At 43.5% G+C, this 26,469-nt stretch overlaps 1 protein-coding gene across 3 annotated transcripts in view; it reads left to right on the top strand.

Moving 5' to 3' along the window:
- The window catches only part of ANO1 (anoctamin 1), a 616,593-nt gene that overhangs the window by 546,422 nt on the left and 43,702 nt on the right, over window positions 1–26,469 (top strand). For all 3 annotated transcript variants that reach the window (XM_069221899.1, XM_069221898.1, XM_069221900.1), the window contains 6 exons: window positions 2,911–3,112; window positions 4,454–4,565; window positions 9,450–9,507; window positions 9,601–9,701; window positions 20,269–20,414; window positions 23,962–24,114. In XM_069221899.1, coding sequence (XP_069078000.1) covers window positions 2,911–3,112; window positions 4,454–4,565; window positions 9,450–9,507; window positions 9,601–9,701; window positions 20,269–20,414; window positions 23,962–24,114 — 772 coding nt within the window. The remainder of the gene's footprint in view (window positions 1–2,910; window positions 3,113–4,453; window positions 4,566–9,449; window positions 9,508–9,600; window positions 9,702–20,268; window positions 20,415–23,961; window positions 24,115–26,469) is intronic.

Genomic DNA, 26,469 nt, shown 5'->3' with positions numbered 1-26,469 from the left:
AGATGAAAGGGACTTACTCAAACTAAACAATGGCAACTGGCCCTGTGACAGTGGCACTAATAGATGTGCAAGAATTTCCTGTAGAGCTTAAGGGACAACCTCTCCTAACTGTAGAACTAACTCTCTGTTTGATGAGATAAAAAGAATTATCTGCAACGAAGAGTGATGGTGGAGGTGAGACACCAAGAGGGACCAGCTTTTGGAACCTTAGTAAGGCAACAAAGCATCACTGCCCTTTCACATTCTTTCCTTCGTTTCCTTTCTCTTATCACTCTTTTATCCACCCATTAATTCTTTAAATTCAGGTCTCCAGCGTACCTTACCCCCCTTTTCCAATCTGACTCTGCTACCCTAAAAACCTCCCCATCTTGAGTAATGTAACCTGCTTTATTCTTTTGCACCCTGAAAGATGCGAGTTCTCAGGGGCAACATCGGAAAGTACATTTGTCACTCGTTTGCAGCAATTACAAAAATGCTTTAAAGTTTCACGCTTAGGTATTGGTATTTCCATTGTTTGAATGCAATTATTTACAATTTTTTGTTATCCTAGTACATTTATCAGTAAGGGGGATGAGGGCTTCTGTCATGTCAGGTTGTGTGTGTAAAGTGGTATGTGTGCCAGAGTTATCAGATACTATGGATGGAATAACGTGGGTGTTGGTATCTGTGAGTTAATGCATATTGGTGTTGGTGTCTTTGAGTTGATGCATAAGTGCTATGGACCACCTGTTTGGTCTTGGCGGGTGTCCTGTGTTTATGTTGCTGTTCTGGTGGTGTACAATCTAGCCTGTCCTTGCTCCATTAAGATCTCTTGTCATAGCATTTGTAGTCTGTGGTGAAAGGACATTTGCTAAGATGAATCAGAGAGTTAAATGCTCTATGTTAAAAGACAATGCCACTTCGCCATTCATCCATTCAACATTGGTAAGCTGAGTAGCAATGACTTAAGTAAGAGTAAACTCTGTTATTTTCAGCACACAGAAGCATGAGAAGTGTGTTATGAAGCATGCAATAAAAATAAGTTAACAATAAAATCTTAAAGAGATGTTATGCAGAGGTAAACATTGGAAGATGTTATTACGTCAATAGAGGAGATAGAGAATAGTCCAAAGTGAGCAGATCACAAAGTGCTATTGTTTTCTTGTCTCATTGTTGGTGGTTATGTCCCCTGAGCCAATGTGGGTGTCGGTGTCTCCCTTGCGTATTGTGGGTTCTGACTCTTTGTCCCTTTGTGGATGCTCACCTACACATATGCCAGTGTGGGTGATTCTTCCTTCCTCTCCCAGTTTTGTGTCTCTCTGCCCCAGTGTGGGTGTTCACCTGGTCCACTGTGCATGTTCTGTGTTTCCTTATCCAGTGTGGATGCTCCACCTCCCTGTCTGAGTTTTTATCTCTGGATATCCCTATTCCAATTTGGTTGTCCTTTTCTGCCTGTCTTGGTTTGAGTGTCCTCTCCCATGTTGGATGTTGTCTGTCCCAAGCTTAGTAATGGGTGTCCTGGTTTACTTGTACCAGTGCTGGTGTACATTTATCCCATCCCAGTAGGTGGGTGTTTTATTTTCCTGTTCCATTGTGGATGCCCTGCCTTCCTATCCCTGTGTCCTGTCTCGTTGCCACATCTAGGGCCTCATTATGAGTTTGATGGGCGGCAGAGGCCGCCCGCCAAACTCTTTGGGTCGGAAGACCAACACTCCGGTCTTTTGCCCGCTTGCGCTATTATGAGTTTCCCCGCTGCGCCAGCGGGAAACTCACCTCAACATTGACGCTAGCGTGTAATCAAGCTGGGAGCAATGTTGTAGTGCGTCGGGTGAGACAGCACCCATCGCACTTTTCACTGCCTCTAAATCAGACAGCGAAAAGTGTGACAGGGCTGTCCGTGGCACTGCGTCTCTCCTAGCCTTTGCATGGCAGTAGAACCACCATGCAAAAGCTGACCGACATGGGAGTCATAATCCCCAAGGCAGCGCTGCCCTGGTAGATTAAGACTGCCAGCACCGACAGGCCGTCGGGTGGCCTAAAAGTGGCGACGCCGTCAGGCTGACCGTGACGCTTTCACCACAGTCGTAATGTGGAGATCGGACCGCTAGTGTGCACCCTCGTAATGAGGGCCCTAGTGTCCTGTCCCAAGGTGGAAGTTACATGTCCTGGTCGCAGTTTTGGTGTACATTTATCCAATCCCATTGTATTTGAGTGTTTGTTTCCCTTTCTCAGTGTGGATGTCCTACCTCCACCATTATTGGCTCTGCGCCACTCTGTTGGCTTAAGTGGAGCTCCCAACAATCAAATGTTAACGTAAGCTATTGTCAATTGCTCTCAGTAAATATCCTCCCCTTTCTGGGCCATGATTTGTGTGTGATCCAATTACTTAGTGTTATTAACTAGCTTCAAGGTAACTTTAGCAACACAAAAGGGTGACTTTAGCAACACAAAAGGATGATGGAAGGAGTGCTGGAACTTTTTAACCACTCACCCCCCGTGACCTGGCCTGGCAGTTTGGGCTGGACTGTTCCCATGGTGAACAGGGTGAAGACTGATTTGCATATGGCTGGGTCCAAACTGGGACGGCATGATGAGCAAAAGAACAATGGATTAAACCCACATCTGTAGCTTCAAGTTAAATCACGCTGCAGCTCTACTAAATGACCAATAAAGAGTGTCATAATTTCTAGATATTTCCTTAAGCCATTCGAATCTATTGCTTTTGTAGCAAAAGTACATCTTCTACATTTAATCTCATCTGTTTCTATAGAAAGCCACAGTTTTTAAGTTTGTGCAGTCGCGCTTATGGAAGAATTGACCGATGCATCGATTGATAAAGCTTGTGCACCAAATATATGAAAGTAGTGAAAAGAGTAGAACTGCTTCTTTGCAGATGGTTTTGTAAGATATGTTTTGTGTTCTTCCCCCCAGATTGGACTTACGTTTGCCATTGTCTTTGGCGTCATCATATACAGGATCTCCACTGCTGCAGCTTTAGCAATGAGCTCTAGTCCGTCGGCACGGTCGAATGTTCGAGTTACCGTCACTGCCACAGCTGTGATCATCAACCTAGTGGTTATCCTTATTCTGGATGAGGTGTATGGGTGCATTGCCAGGTGGCTGACTCTAATGGGTAAGAGAATCCTACCACTCATTCATTTATTGACTTGAAATGTTACATGTATGGTGATCCACCATTTTCTTGAGAAGGCATTGGTCACCCATAGAAGTGCATTGCAGATCTTGTTCTTCCCTCAAGTTTTTGTCTTTCTTGTAACATATCTTCTCTGATGGATATTGCTGCTGAAACATGCAGTTCCTAAAGAAAGAAAAGCCCTCCGTTCTGATAGTCAGTGCATTAATCATACCACAGAACACTTTCTTCTTTTCTGTTCTTTGACCATAGGAATGTTTGATGTTTCTCTAACTTGTACATCCTTTCTTGTCCATAACTTCATTCCATTATTTACATTTCTTTAAAATTGTAGACAAGTACTACCATTAGCCAGTTTGCATGTTTTCCTATGTTAGCCAACCCCTCATTACTGATTCTGAGGGCGATACTTTCAGTATTATTGACCGCAAAAGTCATAAAATTTTTTGCCGTATTCTGTGAAATATTTTTGATACTTGAAGGAGTCCACTCCCCGATCTCTTGCAGCATACAAGAAGAGATAAGGAGGTGAAAATGGACACTAGTGTCTTTCTCTCACCTATACTTTGGGTTGTAAGGACCTACCTAGCAACCACAAGAATACACTCTAGAGCTCATGGTCGAGGCAGAAACCACTTTAATCACCCTCACCCAAAACTTCACTAGGTGAACTAGTCCTCAAGAATCAATTTTGACCACTTGGTTAAGAGGTTTTATGGTTTTACATCACAACCAGGCATTTCTGACATTGTCATGCATTCTTTGCCACCAGACACCTGGATTTGCCTTCAATCTCATGTGTTGCTCTTTTCCTCGGACGCGTGTATGGGTAATAAAAGGGATTAAATCAAATGAAACCTCACAGTGCACTTGGCTTGTATCTTCTTCTTTGTGAACAAATAAAGTGTCAATGCAACTCTTTCATCAATTCTTGTCCTTCCTCATGAAGGTCTCGATATTTTTCTCTCTCTTGAGCATCGTTTTCTAAATCTTTCATAAACTAACTCATTTTGCTGAGCATGCTTACTGCTGAAGAGGAGGAGGGGTTGTGGACTACTGAAATCGACGTCACAAGAATTTAAAGAAATGTTTCGTTAAATTATTTAATAGAAATAATGTCCATCACTTTTGAGGGATATCAACCTTATACGTAACCAGTATCAACCTTTAGAGTTCCTAACAAATTAAATCTCATTATCTTTTGGGGATAATGTTCCAAAAGTCAAGGCAGGCTATTTATACATGTGCTATTGATCTATGAAGATGAACACAGGATGGTTGATACAAAAGTGAACTATGGTTTCCATTTATGTTTTGCAGAGGTGCCAAAAACAGACAAGACATTTGAAGAAAGGCTAATATTCAAGGCTTTCCTGCTAAAGTTTGTCAATGCCTATACGCCCATATTTTATGTTGCTTTCTTCAAGGGGCGGTGAGTAACCTAGATTGTTGTATTTTATGTAAAGTGGTAAACTTCTGAGATCATATTTGCCTTTGTCTGTTTTCATACTTTCAAAGATAAAGGTGACCCCAAGGGTATAGTGGTGGTAATAGGAAGTGTTGACACACTTTCTTCAGTTCTGTTGTAGGCTTTGGATTCCGTTATGAATGTTTAAAATGCAGCCAACTAATTATATTAGGCTTATCCTTTCAAGAGCTGTCATTTTGCAGCCACGAACCCTACAGCACTCTACTTCCCATGTAGCAAATCGCACATTCTTCTTACAAATATGTAATTGTCCCTTGAAATCCACGTACCCTGCTTTGAGTGCATAATTTTAAAACAGCAAAATGTGATTATGATAATTCAGTGGAAATCTGTTATAACATGAAGACAAAAATCTGTAACACATCTGAAATGTCCTGAATCCCACACCCAGCCCATCTAAACTCCTTCGCTCAATCTGAGTACTATCTTCTGTTGAGCTCATGAATCAGTCAAATGTATGCAAGCAGTGGGCCGAGTCATAGCATCACCCTCATATTAAAAAACACATCTGAACAGCGTTTACTAAGGACTGCATCACCACTCCCCAAGATGTCGCAAAACTTTAGAATGCCTCCTACTAACTAAGTACATGTACAAGTACACACACTCTCACAATTTCAATTAGTAGCAATATATATTGAAAAATATCTTAATGCATTTTGTCATATGCATGTGCTTTAAGCATTTCCTTTATTATCATTTGTTAGTATTTATTGCATTATATGGCACATTACTTCCAAAAGGGTTTCCACTGTTAATACAGAAATATAGAAAGGGCTCCAGAAAAACAGACTTCACTTTCTTCCAGAAAAGCCCCAGGGAGGTGGCAGTTCTGAGAGGAAGCATATTCCATAGTTTTTGACGTGAAAATGTGAATGAGGAGTCTCCCTGCCTCGCCAATTTCACCTAAGGGATGACCACAAGGCCCAAATGAAGGGAGCGTTTCGGGATGTAAGAAGTGACCTAACTATTTTTGTATACAGGGGCCTTGTGGTTCCATGTTCCATAGCCTTGTACATAAATCATAGTGCATTGAACTTAACCCACTTCTCAATTGTCAACCAATGAAGCTCATGCAGATGGGTAGAAACTGAAACACTCCGAGCATAGAAGTCTAGCAGCAGCATTCTGCACAATTTGCAGTCCGTTTAGCAGAGACTTCAAAACACCCCCTGAGAGAACATTTCAATAATCCAGGTGTGATGTTATTAGAGAATGTCTGACAGTTCTTTGACCAGCAGCAGGGAGAGCCCCCAGTTTTGTTCGCAGGCATTTAAGTTTAAGAAGCCCAAAGCACTTAGCAGATAATTTATTAATCTGAGAATCCATCATGAGTCTACTGTAAAGGCTAAAAGCCAGATCTTTAACAGCTTGCTTAGGAGGAAGGATCAAAACAGCCCAATGGGCTCCAGAGGTGAGGTTGATTACCCACAACCAAAACCTTAGTTTTCTTGTCATTGAGCTTCAAACAATTGATTTTCATCTATTGGGCTACTGTCATGAGGCATGGCCTCAGCTCAGAGCCACAATTACCCTCTGTTAGAAGACAGAGAGAAAATTTATTGTGTATCATCAACATTAGAGAATAGAGAAATTCTGAATGACTCTACAATGTTAGCTGAGGGTCGAGCATAGACATTGAAGAATGTAGGATTCAGGGAAGATCCGTGAAGGACCCCTAAATACTATATTGCTACATGAGGAAGTTGAAGAGCTAGAGGTAACTTAGAAAGTTCAGTCTCATGAAAATCAAACAGTCAGTCAGTTGGTATTTGTAGAGCATGTGCTGTCACCCACAGGGGTCTCTGGGCCCTTAGGTGCCATGTTTCAGATGAAAATTCAGGTCTTGAACTTTTTCCTGAACTCTGTCAGGGAGGGCTCTGTTTGGAGGTCGAGGGGAAGGGAGTTCCAGGTCTTGGCGGCAATGTAGGAGAACGAGTGGCCTCCGGTGCAGCTGCGGTTGATGCGGGGTGCGAGGCCAAGTGAGGCGGAGCACAGGTGTCTTCCAGGTGGAAGTTCAGTCAATGGTTGATGTAAGATGGTCCTTCATTGTGTAGTGCTTTGTAGGCATGCATGAGGGTCTTGAACTGACATCTCTTCTGGATGTGGAGCCTGTGGATGTCCCTGAGGTGGGGGGTGATGTGAGTTTATTTGGGGAGGCCTTGAATGAGTCTGGCTGTGGTGTTTCTGTATGGTCTATAGTCTTTTGAGGAGTTGGGTGGTACAGTGAAGAGATCATTGCAGTATTCTAGGCAGCAGGTGTTGAGGGCCTGCGTGATGGTCTTTCCAGTGTTGATGAGGATCCATCTGAAGATTTTGTGGAGCATACAGAGGGTGTGGAAGCATGAGGAGGTAACATCATTGATTTGTTGTTTCTTTGTCAGTTGGCTGTCAAATATGATGCTGAGGTTGCATGTTCGGTCTGTTGGTATGGACATAGGTCCGAGTTCTGCAGGCCACCAGCTGTGGTCCCATATGAAGTAGTTCTTACTGAAGAGAAGTACTTCTGTTTTGCTGCCGTTGAGCTTGAGCCAGCTGTCTCTCATCCATTGGTTATGTCTGTCATGGCACTGCAGAAGACTGGGGCTGAGGGTTGTCAGGGTAGTAGCTTATGGCGAGGCCGTGGGATCTGACAACGTTTGCCAGGGGGGTAATTTAAATGTTTAACAGGGTGGGGCTGAGGGAGGATCCTTGGGGTACCCCGCAGGTGATGTCCTTGGGTGTGAAGGAGAAGGGAGGCTGTTGGATGCTCTGTGTGCATCCTGAGAGAAAAGTTGTGATCCATTTGAGGGCGTTTTGCTTTATGCCAACGGTGTGGAGTCTGTTGATGAGGGTTTGGTGGGAGATGGTGTCAAATGCAGCTGAGAGGTCGAGGAGGATCAGGGCCACAGTTTCTCTGTGGTCAAGGTATGCTCTGATATCTGTGGCAGCGATCAGCGTGATATTGGTGCTGTGGTTGGCACAGAATCCAGATTGTGATGTGTCGAGAAGTTGGTTGTATTCCAGGTATTCAGTGAGTTGTTTGTTGATGGTTTTGTCAAGTAATTTGGTCGGGAAAGGGAGAATAGGGAGATTGGTCGGTAGTTTCTGAGGTCGCTTGGGTCAGTTGAGTGCTATTTCAGTTGGGGTCTGACCTCTACAAGTTTTCATTCATCTGGGAAGACTGCTGTGGAAATGGAGATGTTGGGGATGTTCAGTGCTGGTAGGGTTGGCGCCGAGGTTGAAGAGGTGGTGGGAAAGGGGTCGGTGGGTGTCCCAGAGTAAATGGATAAGGGGATGGTCACGGTGGTATGCGCAGTGAGTGAGGACCAGGTGGTGGGCATTCAGTCAGTGCTCTATGGTTGCTTTCTATTGTCGAGACTGGGGATGGAGTGTTGGGGATCGAAGTTGTTATAGATAGTAGTTCTCTTGTTGTGGCAGTAGTCTGAGAGGGAGTTCTTGGTAGAGGAGGATGGAATTTTCTGTGGCAGGAGAGCTGGCAAATCCTTTACAATCTTGAATAGTTGCTTTGTGTGGTTGGATGCTGTGTTGATGTGGTTGGTGATGGCTGCTCTCTTGGCTTCGTAAAGGGCGATGGCGTGGTCGGTCCAGTGAGCTCTGTGAAAAAAGAGCGGGACCATTAAAGGACAATGGCCCTAACCTCGGTGTTGGTCAGCTGGTGAAGAAGATGGAATGGGACACCATATCAAATGCTGCACTGAGAACCAAACGGATTAATGCAGCAGTGTCTCCAGTGTCTAGAGTTGCTCTGAGGTGTTCTGTGACCCGTATCAATGCTGACTCAGTACTGTGACCTGGTCGAAACTCAAATTGTAAGCCTCTGAGAAGATTACTGAATTCAATGTGAGACTAGAGTTGGTAAATATTATGTTTTTACAGAAATCTACCAGTAGCTGGAAAGAGAGAAATGGGATGAAAATCTTATGGCTTGGACGCAACACGTGTAGGTTTTTTGAGAGCAGAACCACCATAGTGTGTTTACATGAAGTGGGGACCAAGGCCTGGGTTATAGACATATTAAGAATGGCCATCCAAATTGGAGAGAGTGCTTCCCGGCCAAGTTAATATGCACAAGGGTGCAGGATCAGATGTAGATCTTGACTTAATGTAGTTCAGCAAGAGCTCAAAGCTTTGACATTCAAGTAAAGTAAATGACTCCAAGGGTGGTGGAGATACCTATTTTTCCCACAGCCACAGGAAGCACACTTTCATCCAGGGACGCATCAAAAGAAGCATAGAAATCTGTTACCTTGTCAAAAAAGGTTAGCTATATCATTACATCTATCTGTAGATCAACTATCTAAAATAGCTCCTTAGTTGGATTGTTGGCATAGCAGATTTTATTGTTGCGGTAAGTAGCATGTGCTACATAACACACTTTGTGATAAGATTTCAGGACTTCCAGGTACTTAGTTTTATCATCAGTGTTGTAATTTCTGTGCCAAATGTGCCCCATACACTTGCAGTTTTTCTTAAGTGCAAGAATCTGGGTAGAAAATAAGGGGGCAGGTGTGCGAGTTCTACTTTTTTTGGCTGTGGTTTGGGGGATAACAACATGAAACATAGATCCTGCCCACCTATTAACTTGCAGCACCCTAATATCAGTAGATACCTCCAACATGGGGGGGGGTATTAGAAAGATAATCTGGGACTCAAAGGCTTGAGAAAGTCCATGAAGTGGGCATGGCCTTTTTTTAACAATCCTATCAACGCATTTACTCACTAATTCCTGTACAGCTATGCCAAATCTTCCTCTCTGACATGTAGTTCCCTGTCTCATAGAAACAATGTAGGTTTCCATTTTTAATCATTGTTTTCCTGTTTTAGGTTTGTAGGTCGCCCCGGAGACTATGTGTATATATTCCAGTCTTTTAGGATGGAGGAGGTAAGTAAGGCATGTTAAAGAACTAGAGTTAAAGAGCTTGCCCATCATGGTAGTCATATATGAGCTAACCTTCTCCCTTCTCTGTGTGTGTAGTGTGCCCCAGGTGGATGCCTCATGGAACTATGTATCCAGCTGAGCATTATCATGTTGGGAAAGCAGCTGATCCAGAACAACCTTTTTGAAATTGGCATACCGTAAGTTATGTGATTAATCTATTGGTAACACACACCTAGTATTGCTTATTTCCACCAACTACCCATGCATTTTTCATGCACATTTATTGCAGGAAATATTCATTAGTTTACAGTGCCAGATTTGGCATCATTCTTTGTTTGTTGCTATAAGTTAAAAAAAATATTTTCAAAAGCACCAAAGGTACAAAGTCAAATTTTCAAATGGTTTATTATAGTTATTTAATTAATCAACGTAGTATGATTTCAATGTGAAGCATTTGCATGTGTGCTGTGGCTATTTTTTCTGTGTGTTCATGGTAAGTTGATGGTAGACTCCAAGTGATTCATGTAATGATTAACAAGATCCATTAGAAGAACTTCCTTACTTATCCTTTAATCAAAGGGAATCATGATAGATAGGCATGCAGCAACCAGGGATGGTACAATGACGCTTGCCCCCTAGACAAAGTGGCATTTGTACCCTCCCCTCCTCCCACCACAAGATCATCCTTTGATGGTAGCTATGGCAATCACACTGTCTTGCAGGTGAGGTGCTACACCTGTTCATAGTCTTGGATAAATCTAAGATAAACCTTGACCATAAAAACGTGTTTTCTGGAAAAAAAACTTTAATTTCGAGTCTGCCACCTTCGCGGAGAGCTGGAAACACGCCAAGATCAATGCCCTCCTCAAGAAACCTAAGGCAGAGCCAAAGGGCCTCAATAACTTCCAGCCTATCTCCCTACTCCCCTTCCCAGCAAAAGTCATCAAGAAGGTTGTCAACAGACATCTAACTCACTCCCTCGAGGAGAACTGCACCCTGGACCCTTACCAATCCGGATTCCACAGCAACCAGAGTACCGAAACTGCCATCATCGCCGCCACCAACCACATCAGAACTATACTGGACAACGGCAAAACTGCGTCCCTCATCCCCTTGGTCCTCTTGGCCACACTCGACACCGTCTGCCACCACACCCTACACTCACGCCTCAGCAATGCAGGAATCAGCGACAGAGCCCTGGCCTGGACCACTTCCTTTCTCACCGGCAGAACCCAGAGAGCCCACCTCCCCCATTCCGCTCGGAGGCTACCAAAATCATCTGCGGCGTACCCCAGGGTTCGTCCCTCAGCCCGACCCTCTTCAACGTCTACATGGCCCCTCTCACTAACACCGCCCAATCCCACAACCTCAACATCATCTCATACGCCAACGCCACACAGATGATCCTCTCCCTCACCAAGGACTCCGCCAAGACCAACCTCCACAAGGCATGAAGGCCATCGCCAAATGGATGAAGAACAGCTGCCTCAAACTCAGTTCTGACAAGGCGGAAGTCCTCATCTTCGGCTCCACCCCTTCTGCATGGGATGACTCCTGGTGGCCTGCCACTCTTGGAGCCACTCCAACTCTCACCGACCATGCATGCAACCTAGGATTCATCTTGGATTTCTCATTATCCATGACCCAGCAAGTCAATGCCATCTCCTCCTCCTGCTTCAGCACCCTCCGCATTCTCCAAAAGATCTACAAATGGATCCCCTCCGAAATCAGAAGAACAGTCACCCAAGCCCTCGTAAGCAGCAAACTGGACTACGGCCATGCCCTCTGCGCAGGAACCATGGCCAAACTCCAAAAGAGGCTGCAACGCATCCAGAACGCTTCCGCACATCTCATCCTGGACATCCCCCGCCACTGCCACATCACAGGCCATCTGAGAGACCTGCACCGGCTCCTAGTCAATAAGAGAATCACCTTCAAACTCCTCACCCACGCTCACAAAGCGCTGCACAACACCAGACCTGAATACCTCAACAGACGGCTCTCCTACACCCCGACCCGGCATGTCCACTCCGCTGACCTCGCCGTTGCAACCGTCCCACGCATCCGCAGAACTACAACCGGCGGCAGATCATTCTTGCACCTAGCCACCAAGATGTGGAACACTCTTCCCACTCACCTGTGTCAGACCAAAGACCTTCTTACCTTCAGGAAACTTCTCAAGACCTGGCTGTTCGAGCAGTAGCAGTACCTCCCCCTAGTTTCTCCCCCCACCAGCTCAGCACCTTGAGACCCTCACAGATGAGTAGTGCGCTTTACAAATTCCTGATTAATTGATTGATTGATTGAATTTGAAGTCAAGATACATTTAAGCTTGTGTTAAGCTGACAGGAAATTGATCTGCTTACGTGCTCAGCTGTTCTTTCTAGTTGAAACTCTAGACTTTGATTTCTTGTGCAGCTTAAAGTCTGCGAAACAGACCACAGCCACAAGCACACTATCAACATTTAGTACGTTTTCTCTTCCAGCGTTGCCTGTACTAATATAACTTTAGCCAAACATGTTTGGGCTCATGCTGACGGTCAAACTAGGAAATGTCAGAAGATTAGTAACCAGTAGACCTACATAAATCCCTATTATGTTCCTTTTGGGCCATGTAATGATGAGTTCGTATCATTTCACCACATTTCGACGCCATATGTCATGCATCTGAGAATGCTTCAATGTTGAACTGTTAAGACTGCTATGCAGCGCCCCCACACCCTGTCTCATAAGGATACTTAGAATTTGGATCTTGATTTTGGTAACAGTGATTATCAACAAAACTGAACCCTAGAGGTAGCTTTGTCTGAAAAGATGGAACATTCAGACAGAATTTAGTGACTTACTCTATGTTTATGTGTAATGACAACTGTAACAACTGGAAAATTGTGTGCATAATCCATAGATGTGAACTGATGAGGTATTACTTTAGGTGGAACGCACAACCGCTTTACATGTGTTAATGGCTTTGCATAGCCAGCTGTTCACCGAGAGTTTCACTGGCATAGCACATATTACTAGCAAAAGAGTGTGAGGAGCTGATCTCTGCTAGAGGCTCTGACCATTGCTGGTGAATGGTTCTGCTGTCACACAGACCTTTTCACCATGGTTCCACCCAAAACTTTTGGGATCCACCGCTCCTTTTCTAGTCCTGTGGGATGGTTACCAGAAGGTATCGAAATGCCTTGTAGGTGCACTGGGATTCACTGATTGCTAACCAGTAGTACTGGAGGGCAGTGGAGAGGTCTGCCTCACTTCCTTTAAATTCATCCCTGGTGGATTGTTACTCCAAACACCTCGTAGGATTTCTGGTGCCAGAATCAAATCAGGCTGTGGTGTTCAATGGCAATGTATAGACAGTCATATCCCGAACTACTGAAAGATGCTAGGCAGGGTCAGACTGGCCTATAGGGCAATTAGCCAGTGCCCAAAGGGCTGGTCTGACAGGTCAATGGTGAGCAGGTTTCTGGTTGTTTGTGGGACAATTTTATGGTCTGCCGGACCTCTTTGATTGTTTATTTCCTTGGTAATAAAAGAAACAGTGCTTGCAGCAAGCACATCTCCGTGCATTTTTCCATACCTTGCTATACAAGTTCAAAGCTCTCCTGATTTTCAAACATGAGTCCCTTTTTGGCTTTCCAAATCACTTATTGGGGTCACTTTTGTTTTGGTATCCGGGTGCATTTTCTGTCACAGTCCGACCCTGGTGCTGGGATGCAATAATACAGCAGATTGTGCATTGCAAAAGTGCAAATAAAAATAACAACAAACCACTCTACCATAGCAACAAATTGTGATGTTGTAAAAGAGAACGGGTAAAGTGTAGCAGTTGTTCGGGGATTGGATTTGAGACATCTGCCAGTAGAAAACTTGCTGTTCCCTTTAAAATTCTATATTTGGCATCTTAAAGAACAAAACTGGAACGAAAAACAATGTAAGACATCCAACCTTCTGTTATGAACGTGAACCTTGAAGTCTGTCAGAGGATTGTTGCAAGAGCTCTTTCTGCCAGGGAGTTTCCTTGTTCTTTAAACCTTCCTTCAAAACATGGGGTGAAAAGTGCTTTGCTCATAGCTTGCCATACAGGGGTTTGAGAAGGTCCTCATCAAAAGCAGGTTGTTGCAGCAGTCCTATATTTCACAGTTAATGAGTGTGTTCCTAAGAAGATTGTAAATATTTTCACCAGTTGAGGGGGTACTCTAGCTGATGTAACAACGATTGGAGTCCAGTCCAGGGCAAAACTTGCCTAGAATAACTATTTTTCGTGATCTCATTCCTTTTATCAGACATCTGTCTTTGGTCACACAAAAACGCCATATTTGTAGTTTTGGAAGAACCAGGTGAAGCCCGCGATGCAGCCTCATGAAATAGCTGAACTACTGTGCCAAAATTATAGCATTTCAATTGCCAAAAAAGATATTCAGTGGGGCTCACCTGCAAACCCAAGGCTACTTTATTGAGCCCTTGCCACACAAGGCCTTCACTTCATCCCACATATCAATCGCCACCATGACCCACCTCTTCATTTAAACTTGTAACCAGAGCTTATTGGTGAATCTCATCTGGCTGCCTTGTCCCACATAGAGCTTTTACAATTGTATGCCTGGAATTCACTACCCCCTCCCCACCCTCCCCCACTGGAGCTTTAATCATAAGCAATCTCCAGGCTGGTCCTAATGGCATTTTCTTGCTCTAACTAAATACTTCCCTTGTCAGTCGCAGAAAAGTTGACCAGGCTCCCCAACAACTTCACTCTTTTGTCTATACAAAGGGACCACCAACTTAAAATTGTCATAGTCCTTTAAGACACGAATTTATTTAGTTGTATTGTTATTTGGTTTGTTACACAAAACACCTCGGCCCTTTTGTTCGATGATTGCTTGCTCTTTTGGGTCGAGGCACAAAAGATTACTCTTATCAATCAATCAATCAATCAAAGAGATTTATAGAGCACGCTACTCACCGTGAGGGTCTCAAGGTGCTTTTGGGGGGGGAAGGTTGAAGGGGGGGTTGAAAATTGTTACTGATAACTAAGTACTGGTCTCTCTTCCCCATGCCTCTCCCCCATGCCCTGACGTGGTTTCTTAGACTCGTATTTGAAACCATATGAAATAGTCCAGCTTTGGCAAGTCTTCAGAAATTATATCAAACATGAAAACTCTATGGTTGCCAGGCACCATGGCGTGCGTCCTGCGTCCCATCTGCTGGGGTTGGCCAGGTTAGTGGCTTCTTTAGGTAGATGGTTCGATACCCCAAGTCCAATGATGGTATCTTAATAGAAATATGAAAACTCTGCGGGAGACAATTTGGGATTAAATGAACTAAAGTAATTTGGCGGGGCAAACTTTTATGTGTTCACTAATGGTCATTAATATATCAAAGGAAATAGAAGGGGGCGTTGTTCCACATATTTTTCTGAAACTATGGTAGAAATAGTGCTTTTATTCTAGAAAGTCTATATTTACCCACTAAAAATAATATTAGAGGGTAGAAAAAAGCAAATAGTTGCTTGACAGGGAGTTAGTAAACAATAGAATGTTCTGCTTGTATTGAAAACAGTGTGATGCTTTTGTCTTTCTGCTTGCATGACCACTGCACCCCTTTCCTGCAGAAAGCTAATTCACAACTAAAACAATGACTGGCAAAAGTCACATGTGTTGTGCAAACAAAGTCTTGAAACAGAGCAATTCAGTAAAGCCTACTTAATTAAGTCTCACGGAAATGATTCCCACTCATTGTTGTGTCTTGTTGAGTCACCTTTCCTATGAAATACAGACAAAGGTTCCTCCCCCACCCTCGCGATTTGTGCCGCCCTCTGTTTTGTTGCACTCTCAACAAACAGGATGCAGCTAATATGGAATAGAAAATCAAGGCACACCCTTCCGGCAGACGGCATTGATTCCAAAACAGGCCACGGCTACCAGAAAATCCCCAGGTATCAAACAGAATCCGCCACCAGTATTTAACGCCACGCTCGCACATTAGGATCCGGAGACCGCCAGAAAGCCCACACCCCCACCACCAGCAATACGCAGACCGACAATCTTACTTGTTGGAAGATTTTTTTTATTAACACAACCTTTAGTATTCTCCTAGCATAAAGTCATAAATCACTTTACTAAAACATTACATAAATATTTACAAAAACATGAGATACAAATCAGTGACAATAAATCTTTTTCTGCCAGGATCCCTTCCTGTCCTGAACCACCATTGGACCACACAAGTGAACCGTATCTCACCTGTCGTGGCCCCGCAAGCTCCAGCCTCCGCGCCACCAAAAGAAGAAGGCCGAGCCTTCTCGGGGGGCCCTTAAATATCCCCCCAACGGTATGTGGCAGTTGAAACCAGCTAGCGGCCAACGCAGCCGCTACGATTCACCCTAACCGACTTCCGCCCCCACGCCTCACGAGGCGTGAGGGCGGAAGTCCCTGGCCAGCCCCTCACACAACTAGTGCGTATGGGAGTGTCGGGCCTCGGCGGCCCATCCCCTAACGGGCCGCACTCCCCCATGTTGGGGGGGGGCTTTACCCGAAGTCAGTGACTATTTCTCTATGGCATCTTTCTGATCTTGAGGGGAGGGTTAGACTTTCATTTTGCCTTCCTCCAACTCTGACGCAAAAGTTTGCACCTTGAACTCTACTACAAAGCACTCTTGACACATTAGGTTACAGATGGAACTCTTTAATAAGCACTTTGACACAGAAGACTGCACCTTGGACCCTTTACTACAAAACACTCTGACACAATAGATTGCAGATTGGATCCCTTACTACAAAGCGCAATATAACAGTGATCTTGGCTGCAGCTCTATGCTCCAAATCATGGTTGAGAAGTGGGCTTGACTGCATACACCATTTTGACAGCCCCCACCTTGGTAACTCTACAAACTTTCAACCAGTCTAAAGGCAACCCAGCAGAAGTCTGTCAGACCAAATCCTAGCTGCTTGGAGTCAGGGAAGAGACTAGTCTTTAGTTTGCTACCACAGAAATGAGAAGCACCTTGCCTAAATTTAGCTCATTGTGTCATGGCACAGTCCACTACAAGTATTGTCCACCATATTTGTCCACTACCCTTTTCTCTCCACCCCAAAAACAAAATTTGTGGTCTAAAGCTAAAGAACAGTGAGATCCTCACTGACTCCGTTTCAGCCCTCAAACTTACAGTAATAATCAAGAGTTGGCAAAGCAAAGGCAAGGCAAAGACTTTAGCTGACAACCTTTTGTATTTGTCAGTGCTCGTATTGCTTTGTCATTTTTTTAAATTCTATTATTTCTTGAGCTGCTGGGCCCTCAACAGTATAAAATGAAAACATTTTCTGAAAACAAGTGTGTTTTGTCGTCTCAAAAAGCACACAAGCTATAGTAGTGCCTTGTTCTGAAGGAAACCACTTTGTGCAGGGATATGCCCCTTGTTAGAGTGCAGAATGCAGTCGCTCACAGTGAACTTAGCCAGTGGGTCAAGTGAGTCAAGTTGGGTGATGTATGCTACAGTGGGCAAAAGGACCAATGGATGAAGAGGGCTAGCAGAAAGCTCCTAAAAAGAAGCATGTTATACTATCATTCACCAATAGGTAGTTATAGTTAGAACCTAGTTTCCTTAGGAAAAGCATTTTTTGTTTTGTCAGTTACTTTGGTGCAGTTTGACAAATCTTCACAAAAGTTAGAATACTAGTTTGCACTGGAGTTCAGCTGTTGTCTTGAGAGTTTTGGGATGATTCATCAAGCGGGGACCAAGAAAAAGGGGGCAGTCCCAAAACACATCTTTCCTATGCAATTTCCTATAGTGATATTAGACACAACTACAGCCCAAACCGCTGGACGCAACTGCTCCAAATTCGGCAGAAAACTAGCTCTTGGCCCAGAAAGAGCTCTTTTTGATTGATTTGGTGTATATCCACTTAGTAGTTTTCGAGTAATTATGGAAAAAAGCTAAATTGTATATCTAGGGACATGTCTCCTCCATGGACCTGACAGATCCCATGCAGATATCTGGTTGGCTGCCAATTCTTCAACCAGGAAGTGTTGGCACCCATTTTGGGACTCAGCAGTCCTAAAAAAAAAGTTAAAAAAAGAGAAGGGTGCAGGGTAGGAATACTTTGACTCCCTAAGCCTGGCAGGAACCACAAATACCCCCCACCCCTGGCCAAAAAGCATTTTTTTTTTTATTCCCTTGAAAAGTAAAAACAAAAAGCAAGCACAGTCCCCAGTGCTTGCTTCTAGTTGAACCCCCTGGTGGGCAGGGTCCTGAGTGCATAAGTATTCATTTAATATGAGGAGGGTAATGCATGCAGCTCCCCTCCCCATAGCCGATATGGCCCCTGTAGTCCGCCACCTCGCCGGACCAGGTCAATGTGACATTATGAGGTGGGGGGCCACACAACCTTTTACAGCCCCAGGGACCATGACCTCCCTGGGGGCAGCCACAATTACAATAAGGGGAAGAGGGCCAGCAGCCCCACTCCAGGGCCATTTTTGGCCCAGGGGACCACTACCTCCCCAGGGAACGCCCTGCTATAAGAAAGGAGGGCCTATGCTCATTTCCCTATGTTCTGAGGTGCCCACCCTCTGGATATAGTAGTGTGCTGTCGCTTGACAGGAGCTATGACAGTTCCTGCCAAGCAACAGCAAACTGTAAGTCCGCTGCTAGCGGGCGGGAGCAGGAAAACTGCTCCTGCCTGCTGGGAGCGGACTTTACATCTGTTTTCTTGCCCGCTGTCAAGGGGGCAGGAAAACAGATGAAAGAATCACTCCCAGACATAAGGAGCAGCATTTTGTGCTGCTCCCACTGAAGGAGGGGAGCCAGAAGGGACTGCTGACTCCTCCAGGTATCCCCAAGACTGCAAACTGGGAGCCCTTGGTGGAGCCAGAGCACCCAGGAATAAGTACCCGGGCCCCATGGGATGGGGTCCCAGACCAAAACTGACCTGGGGATGGGGGTCACATCACCGCTATCCCCCTTTTAATAATTGACCAGGCCCCGGGGATAGGGTCTTCAGGGCCAAAATTGACCCAGAGAGGGGGGCTGTGTGGCTCCTCCTCCCCCTTTCAATACTTGGCTAGACCCAAGGGGATAGGGTCCCTGGGCCAAAATTGGCCTGTGATGGGGGTTCAGGGGACATTGCATGGTCCCCCTCCTCTTATAATAATTCGCAGGGCCCTGGGGATGGGGTCCCCGGGGCCAAAATCAGCCCAGGGAGCGGGTTGAGTTATAGTTACCTTAGGGCACAAGTTATAGTTTTCTAAGATAAGTATAACTATGACTGCTGAATTTCTATGGTTTTGAGCCTTTAAAATTTGAACCTAACTAGAGCGTCCCTGTAACCTTTGACATATTTGCAAGGAATTGACATAGGGCGGAAATGCACATATTTACAAGATACCGTGCATTTCTGTCCTTTCCCCCTGTGCTGGGGCACAATTTGCTGCCTAGCGCCAATGCAGGCACCCTTGCACCATGGTGGAAGGTTGTCTGCATTGTTGGCAGGATTATTTTTGTACACTAAGAAGCACCTTCCCGCACAAAAAAATCCCAAGATACATTTTTCTCTTTCTATGTGTGCTGCAGAACACGCAGATAGAGGAAACAACAAGGAGAAATAAAGGTCTTTCTCTGCGTTGCGCCTGCTCTTGGGAGGCGTGCAGTTTTGACACATTCCCGGGTTTACAGATCTTTGTAAATCTGGGATTTTGTCAAAACTCATGGGTGTTGCATGGGAAAACCGAGCGCAACATCCATGGAACGCCTCCCTGACGTAGTTTAAGGCAGTGCAGCGACTTGTGCTGCGTCGCCTTATATAGTTTCTACAAGGCCATGAAAAACCATGCAAAGTGGCTTTGTGTGGCCTCATAGATATGGGTTTGCACTCTGCGCCGCCAGCGTGTCATAAAAAGTGACGCACCTGTAGTGCAAGGGGGTTGAAAATATGCTCGAAAGAAGGGAAAAACTAAAAAGCGTCACAAAGGGATAAAGTAGAAAGCTGCAAGAGTGAGCTGAAGGGGCAGGGAGTGGCTTTATACGGATTGAAGAGGCCCGAGATGGCTTCAGGATTACGCCGCTTCAGTATTGTGTTCCCACATTTAATTGCAGCAGCCGCTTGTTTAAGAGGAGGGCTTTGGGCACCAGCATATTGTTATTTACAAATTTAGCACTGATAGATATATAGATTTAGATATATATCAGCACGCAAGTTTTGCTGAATGCCAAGATGCTTCCTAAACCAAGGGCGTGCAGCTTACGGTGGATTCAGCTTCTCTGCTCAAACATCCCTCCATCAAACATCCATTTGGAAGGAAGACCAAACACCGGGGTGAAAATATTCTCTTTTGTTTCGTTGCTACCGCTTGACACGTTTTGGCCGCCATGCAGTCTTATTCACAATAACGGGCCCCATTTTGAAATCACATTTTAAAGTGCAAACGTGTAACGTAGTGATAAAATGAAAAACATACTCTCGCAAGAGCGTGAGTCTTTCTTTCTCATTTGGTGTCTCCTTTACCACCACTAAATAATATTTTTCATTCTCTTCTTTCAATAACAAATGTTAGTATTATGGCAACACGTCACAGCGGTTTCAATCCTGCCCCAGTGGACGAATCTCATACCTAGTGTTCTATGACATACACCATTACATATATTTTGACTATTTGTGCAACTCTGAGCTCATAAGAATGATTCAACGTTCTTACAAGTTCCTTAAAAATGTCTCAATCCATAAAAATATTTAAATGTATATAAATGTCTATATATATCTTTTATTTCAGAAAAACGAAAAAATTAATTCGGTACATTAAATCAAAGAGGCAAAGCTACCTAGACAAGGAAGAGAACATGAAAAAGAAGCAACAGTACGAAATGGACTATGACTTGGAGCCTTTTGCTGGTTTGACTCCTGAATACATGGAAATGAGTGAGTGAGTTTTTAATTCGTTGGCAATAAGACATACTCAAAAAGGGAGGTTGAAGATCATGGTCTTTCTGGTAATGCGATGTACATGATTCGGAACCCATAGAGAAATGAATGTATGTGGGCACCAACATCATTAGAACCTATTGCCTTCCTCACTGGACAGGAGCATTTATCCACCTGCTGGTCACTGGTGTTGGCTTAATGGTAATTCCAAATGGAGAGCCTAGCTAGAGGTCTTCTAGCATGCCGTTAATTGACTAAATGTGTGCACTTTTTAGATAGTTGGAAACCGTCTTACAGAGATGGTGTGCTTTATTTCTGTAGTAAAATGGATTTAGAAAAAAAAATGTTTTGATGAATGTATCTCAAGCTACTGATGTACCTACAGCCTGCTGATTTGACAAGCCTTTGCAAAGCCAGAATAGGTCTTGTCTTTAAAAGGCTTTGCAATTGCGTACATTTCAACACAGAAGTACACATGGCTGGCAATCTTGGAATGAAAAGAGGAAAAGGGAGGGCAAAGAAATACATGCAATCCTATTGACAAAACCAAAGAAAATAAAGAAAAGAGATCCCCAAGTATGCTGTGGAAGGATACTAGTCATTCAGCGAGGGCACTGTTGGACCCAAATGCAAGTGGGCCTGGCGAACACAAGAGCATGAAGTAGAGCATCAAGAGCAGACATTTGAAATGGACAATAAAGCCATCCACTCATGAGCAAAGAGCTCACCCCAAGACCTCTTTAATGTTATGTATTGTAAACAATAGGTCCACATATGGCCAAGACCTCACCCATAGGTAGACCTTTAGTGAAGTGGTGGAAGGTATCCCAAAACTTAACAGCTAGCCAGAAAGTAGTGAGACAGACTTCAGCCTGATTCACAAATCGCATTTTGTTGTAGGTAAAGTACTACTGTTAGTACTGCGTAGATGTTACATAATGCAACTCACAAACCTATGAGTGGAAATCCCATCTCTCCTATCTTTTGGAGATGTTCGTTAATGTACTAGTTATTGTTAAATGTGGGATGGATTGGGGGAGTGGCTGGAATATGGGGAATAACTATTACTAAATGGGAAGGGTTAAGGGATGGCTAAGGAGGGGTTTAGGAAGGGAAAGGTACCCCTCCAAAAAGGAGTAGTCCTATTGCTATTCACAGACCACACATCTAAAGCTAGTACAGCCTAAAAGGGCACAAACAGTACTACAACAGTAGTAAATGTACTCCAGCTCAGAACTGCAGCACACCCAAAAGCACACACAAACAACCACTGACATTGCAACACCCTCCTGTTGAAAATAATGGCAGCAGGGACGTAATATAGAACCTATAGCAGACGATGTTAAAATACATTAATTTCTTTTGATTTTTTAAAATATATGCATTTAGTTTTAATGTTTAAAAGGTTATAGGTAAATAATAAAAATAGTTTATGATAAATTATTTTATATTTCAGCACACATTAATGTAACTTTAATTTAAAAATAAATTAATTCCATGCGTAGCATTTTGTAATCTTTAATACTTAGTGATATAAGTCTTTTCTTAATTTAGGTGGGATTTTTTAAATAAATCTTTAAAAAATATTTTAATGTAATATATTTACATTGAATATTTAATTCAAAATTAGGTTAGTAGCGCGGTAGCATTTATAAAAAATACTGTCTCATGTTTAAAATAATTATCTAAAATTAATTTAGTCATATTTTGCAAAAACATATGCTTACTATTTTTTTCAATGTTTAATGACTTTTTAAATGTTGTCTATACTTTACCATAGGGAGATCTCTCTGTCACTGTGGTGGAGAACTCTGCCTAAATGTGAAGAGTTACTACTAGTAACATTGGACTATTAACTTCATTTTTATTGATTTGAATGAAGAGATGTGGATGAGGATGGAGTAGCTATGATAATGGTTAATATGTTTGTATGCTAAATTTGTAAGTCAGATGGAAAATGAAGTGTGCTCAAACCATATCTGCCTCTTGCACTGCTAGCTCAGCAGTTTTGAGGTCTTTAGTAAGCATAAGGTCCAGTGTGTGCCCAGCCATGTGTGTATGGTCGCATACCACTTAGTTGAAACCCATGTCTTGCATATTGTTGAGGGGGTCGATATCAGGTTTCGCTTGAGGAAAGAAAGTCCTTCATAGTCGTGATTTTGTTTACTTTGATCTGCCGATGAAGGAAAATTGAAGCAATTCATCCAGGAAGATGGGGTTGTATTTGGGACAGCAGTAAATATCTGCTGTGATGAAAGAGTAGGTAGGGTCAATGGCGCAACAGGCCCCATCTCTTGCTTCCCTTCTCGATTCTTCAGTAGGAGTTTGTAGTCAGGAAGAAAAACATCATTGTTGAGAGAAGTGATATCTTTTTTTTCCAAACCCTATTTCAGTGATGCCAGCTACGTAGCATTTGGATTCTGATACGAATTGATGATGTCAAAGGTAGTATGGGAATAGTAAGATTACCATATATTCATTAATCCAGGTTTAAGGTACAAGGTGGATGCTTTAGATGGGAAGGGTCACATATTTTATACAGGGTGGCTGTGGGGAGTTCAATAATAGGGGTTCTGATTAGGGGCGAAGAAGCATGATGGATAATATGTGGAAGCGTGCCTGAGGTCGCAGTGCACAGCACTAGGAAGTTGGTGGGTGGAGATTTGACCTCAAAGGAGTGAGTAATGCTAAGGGGTCGACCAGTTGTGATAGTCCATGATGATGCTGTAGCCAAAAGTGATGCCTGGTTTGGTAAATGGCAGAGGAATTGATCTGTTGGCCGGAGCATAGCTGGGGGTAGGTCCATCCATATTCCATTCTAAGTTTTTAAGACTGGAAGGGCTCTTCAAAGGCCAACAGTCTCCTGTTGGTTTGTATAATTATGGTGACTGACATTCAAAGAATCAAGGCAAAAGTGCAATACAAGAATCTGTGATATTTAGAAGGATGTGCCTACAACTAAGAAGTCACAATATAAGAATGGCGGGTGGGGGAGGGAAGCAGAAATTATTTTTTATGAAGTGGAAATGGATGCATTGAACAGTTCATTGCAGATTTAGTGGGGATGTAAACAGTAAATGTATTCATAAACAGCATAATGAAAGCACAGAGGAACAGAAGCAGAGTGTAAACAAGGTGCCAGCTGCTGATTATGTGTTTGGCCTCTGTTGTTGCTGCTGTGAAAGACCTGCCACCACTCTGAGCCTTGCTGGGAATTTTAAGGAATCTGTTAGCATTGCCAAATGACACAGAACAGCTGGGTTCATAAGGTGTACATTTTGAGGTTAGAAGGAAAGGGCGATTGATCTAGAAAACCTGTTAGACAAAGTATAATGTCATGAATTGTATTATTTTGGCCACCAGGAGGCGCCAGAGGGACCACAGCCCAAGATGGAGTCTTGTTTTCGGTGTTCTGAGTCATGAAAGTTTGAGGGATGACTTTTGTATCACAAGTAATCTGTAATTGTCTGACTGCGGAGTTGCTAAGACCCTTTATCTCAAATAAAATTGTCTTTATACCTTATGCTATGCCCTCTTGTTTCAGTTATCCAGTTTGGGTTTGTGACGCTGTTTGTGGCCTCTTTCCCGCTTGCCCCGTTGTTTGCACTTTTGAACAACATCATTGAAATCCGCCTGGATGCAAAGAAATTCATCACAGAACTGAAGAGGCCAGTTGCAGTCCGAGCAAAAGATATTGGTGAGTAGGAAGTCACTGCAGTGATGTAAACAGGTAGTGGCATGTGAAAAACCTATTGCTGTGAGCTCTGACCCTTTCCTATGATTTGGAGGACCAGACTGGAAGTAGAATTTCAGAGCCTCTAAGATGAAATGCTTTGTAATAACTAAAATATTTAGGGCCATATGTACGAACACATTTTCCCATAGACACAGAATGGGCAAAACTGCTTGCTACATCTGGCCCTTAATTCTTCCAGTGAATGGCAGTTTTTTTAATACACTGTGTTCAAAATATGTGTGAGATGGCTACAATACTAGGATTCACCCTGTAAAAGGAAGAAGATGGTACAGTGCTTAATTTGTGCAGGCGGGTGCAGATGGTAGTCATGAGCACTCATTTTTGGAGAGCTGGACATACATTATGTCCCAAAGCAAGAGAGTAAGAGGCATAAAAGGAAGAAAGGAAGATGAGGAGAAGTATAGGAAAACAGGAGAAAACTGTGAAAAAAGGAGAACGCATGTATGAAAAAGAATCTGCAAGAGTTAGGTAAAGAGACAGGAAGTATAGGGTGGTGGAAAAAGAATCAAGAGGATGAAACAACATTCAACAGCCTTGGTATCTTGCAACCCCGGCGTTCATCAACACTGGCAGTGGACTCCTAAGAAAAACTTTGGGATTCTGAACTCATATTTTTCAAGGTAAGTACTGAGATTGTGTGTGTGTGGCCTCCACCTCACCCCACTATGGGATGGAGTGCCCAGGAGGGAGTGCTTTTGTTACTGTTTCAATATAGTCACAATTCAGAGTAGAGTGAAGTGGCAGTGCCCTCATATAGCTCCCTGTGCCAGAGAATAGCTGATATCTCGATTGGGCTCTAACACGGGGTACTATAAGGCCTAAGTTGGGTCTCCTATCACTGCCAGCTAAGGCCAGCTTTCTGACTATTTTTCGTACATCAGGGCAGATTTTTTAAGGCATGGGCAAAATTGGAAATTGCCCAGGTGCCCACCTTCCAAGGAGCCGCGTAGGAAACTGGACTTTCCATATTTGACCTCTCTGATCTATTTCTCTATCTAAACCTCTCTCCCTCTCAGCTTCCTAATACTGCTGTCGGTTTCTCTTAAAACTATTGTCATCTTAATGTTTTTTGGCATCCCAGAGAAGACATATTTCAACTGTTTTTGAAAGACCTTGCTAAACTTTAAAATATAATTTAGTATTGTTTGGCAATATGTGGACTTGAAATAGGTTATAAAATTCTAATTTGTCTCATATATGGACCCCCAAAATATGTTTTCACAGGAGTCACCAGAATCCTTATGATAGCGGTGACATCCACCTCTTCACAAGTCACACTTTGTCAAGTTCACATTCTCCAGATGTGGACATTGAATCTCCAATGTTGACCCTGTCGTTTCCATTGAGGTGCTACCCGATTCTGTTGAATACTACTGTATTGCAGACTTTTCGAGTGGGATGGATACTGCTCTCCAAACCTGCATCTACTGAATGCATCCACTCATGAAGTAGTGAAATAGAGGTCCCCAGCTTTAATTTCGTATGAGTCCAGTGGTCACATGCACCTCTCCAGGTTGTTTTTAGTCTACAAATTACATCAATTGAGGAAACACCCCTGCAGAAAAGTCACCATCTGCTTTGACAATGAGTCTTACTGAACAAATGAAAGGAACCTCTGAAGCTAGATTGAGATATAACACAGAACTTGATAATTTGGCATCAGTCCTGAGCACACTTTCATATGCCTGCCATTGTGTGTCTCTGATCTATCCACTTTTAACAGACAATTCCTTCAAAATTAGGAAAAATAAGTAAGGAGATTCCATTAATTGAAAAGCAAATCAAAGGTAAACTTAATTTTCTTTCCATTCCTCCTTACATGGTGTGAGGCATATTTGCATGGACCACTTTCGAGGAGCTGTTTCTCTCAGTCTCTCAGTCCTTGGATCATGAGTCAGACCTACATCTTGCTTACTTTGATCATACTGGTCTGTGATGTTCCTTGAAAAAAATATCTTGGTCTCCTCTGCTCTACAGTCATTATGACTTGTTCAGAATGCACCCCCATCTCATGGTTCTCGCTCCTAATGCACCAATGATCGACTGCACTCTCCATTTTAAAAAAACAACAACAAAAAAACAAAGCCTGTCTAGAAAGCTCAGTACAACGATTGGCCCATCACAAGCATTTCTTATTGCAAAAAGTCTTGCTATCGCACTTCTGGGATAGTGAATTGGCCTAGCAGTTCTTATCCTTGACTGGCGTACTCCTTGGTAACTAGCATAACTTGAGCAGTCACCACACCGCCTTGCCTCTGATACGATTGACATGCGTGGTTACGCAAGGTTGCATCC

The sequence above is a fragment of the Pleurodeles waltl genome, chromosome 3_1, assembly GCF_031143425.1.
Source record: "Pleurodeles waltl isolate 20211129_DDA chromosome 3_1, aPleWal1.hap1.20221129, whole genome shotgun sequence".
In the NCBI taxonomy this organism is placed as follows: Eukaryota; Metazoa; Chordata; class Amphibia; order Caudata; family Salamandridae; genus Pleurodeles; species Pleurodeles waltl.
The sequence above is the reverse complement of the archived record's forward strand: the minus strand, read 5'-3'. Positions and strand labels throughout refer to the sequence as shown.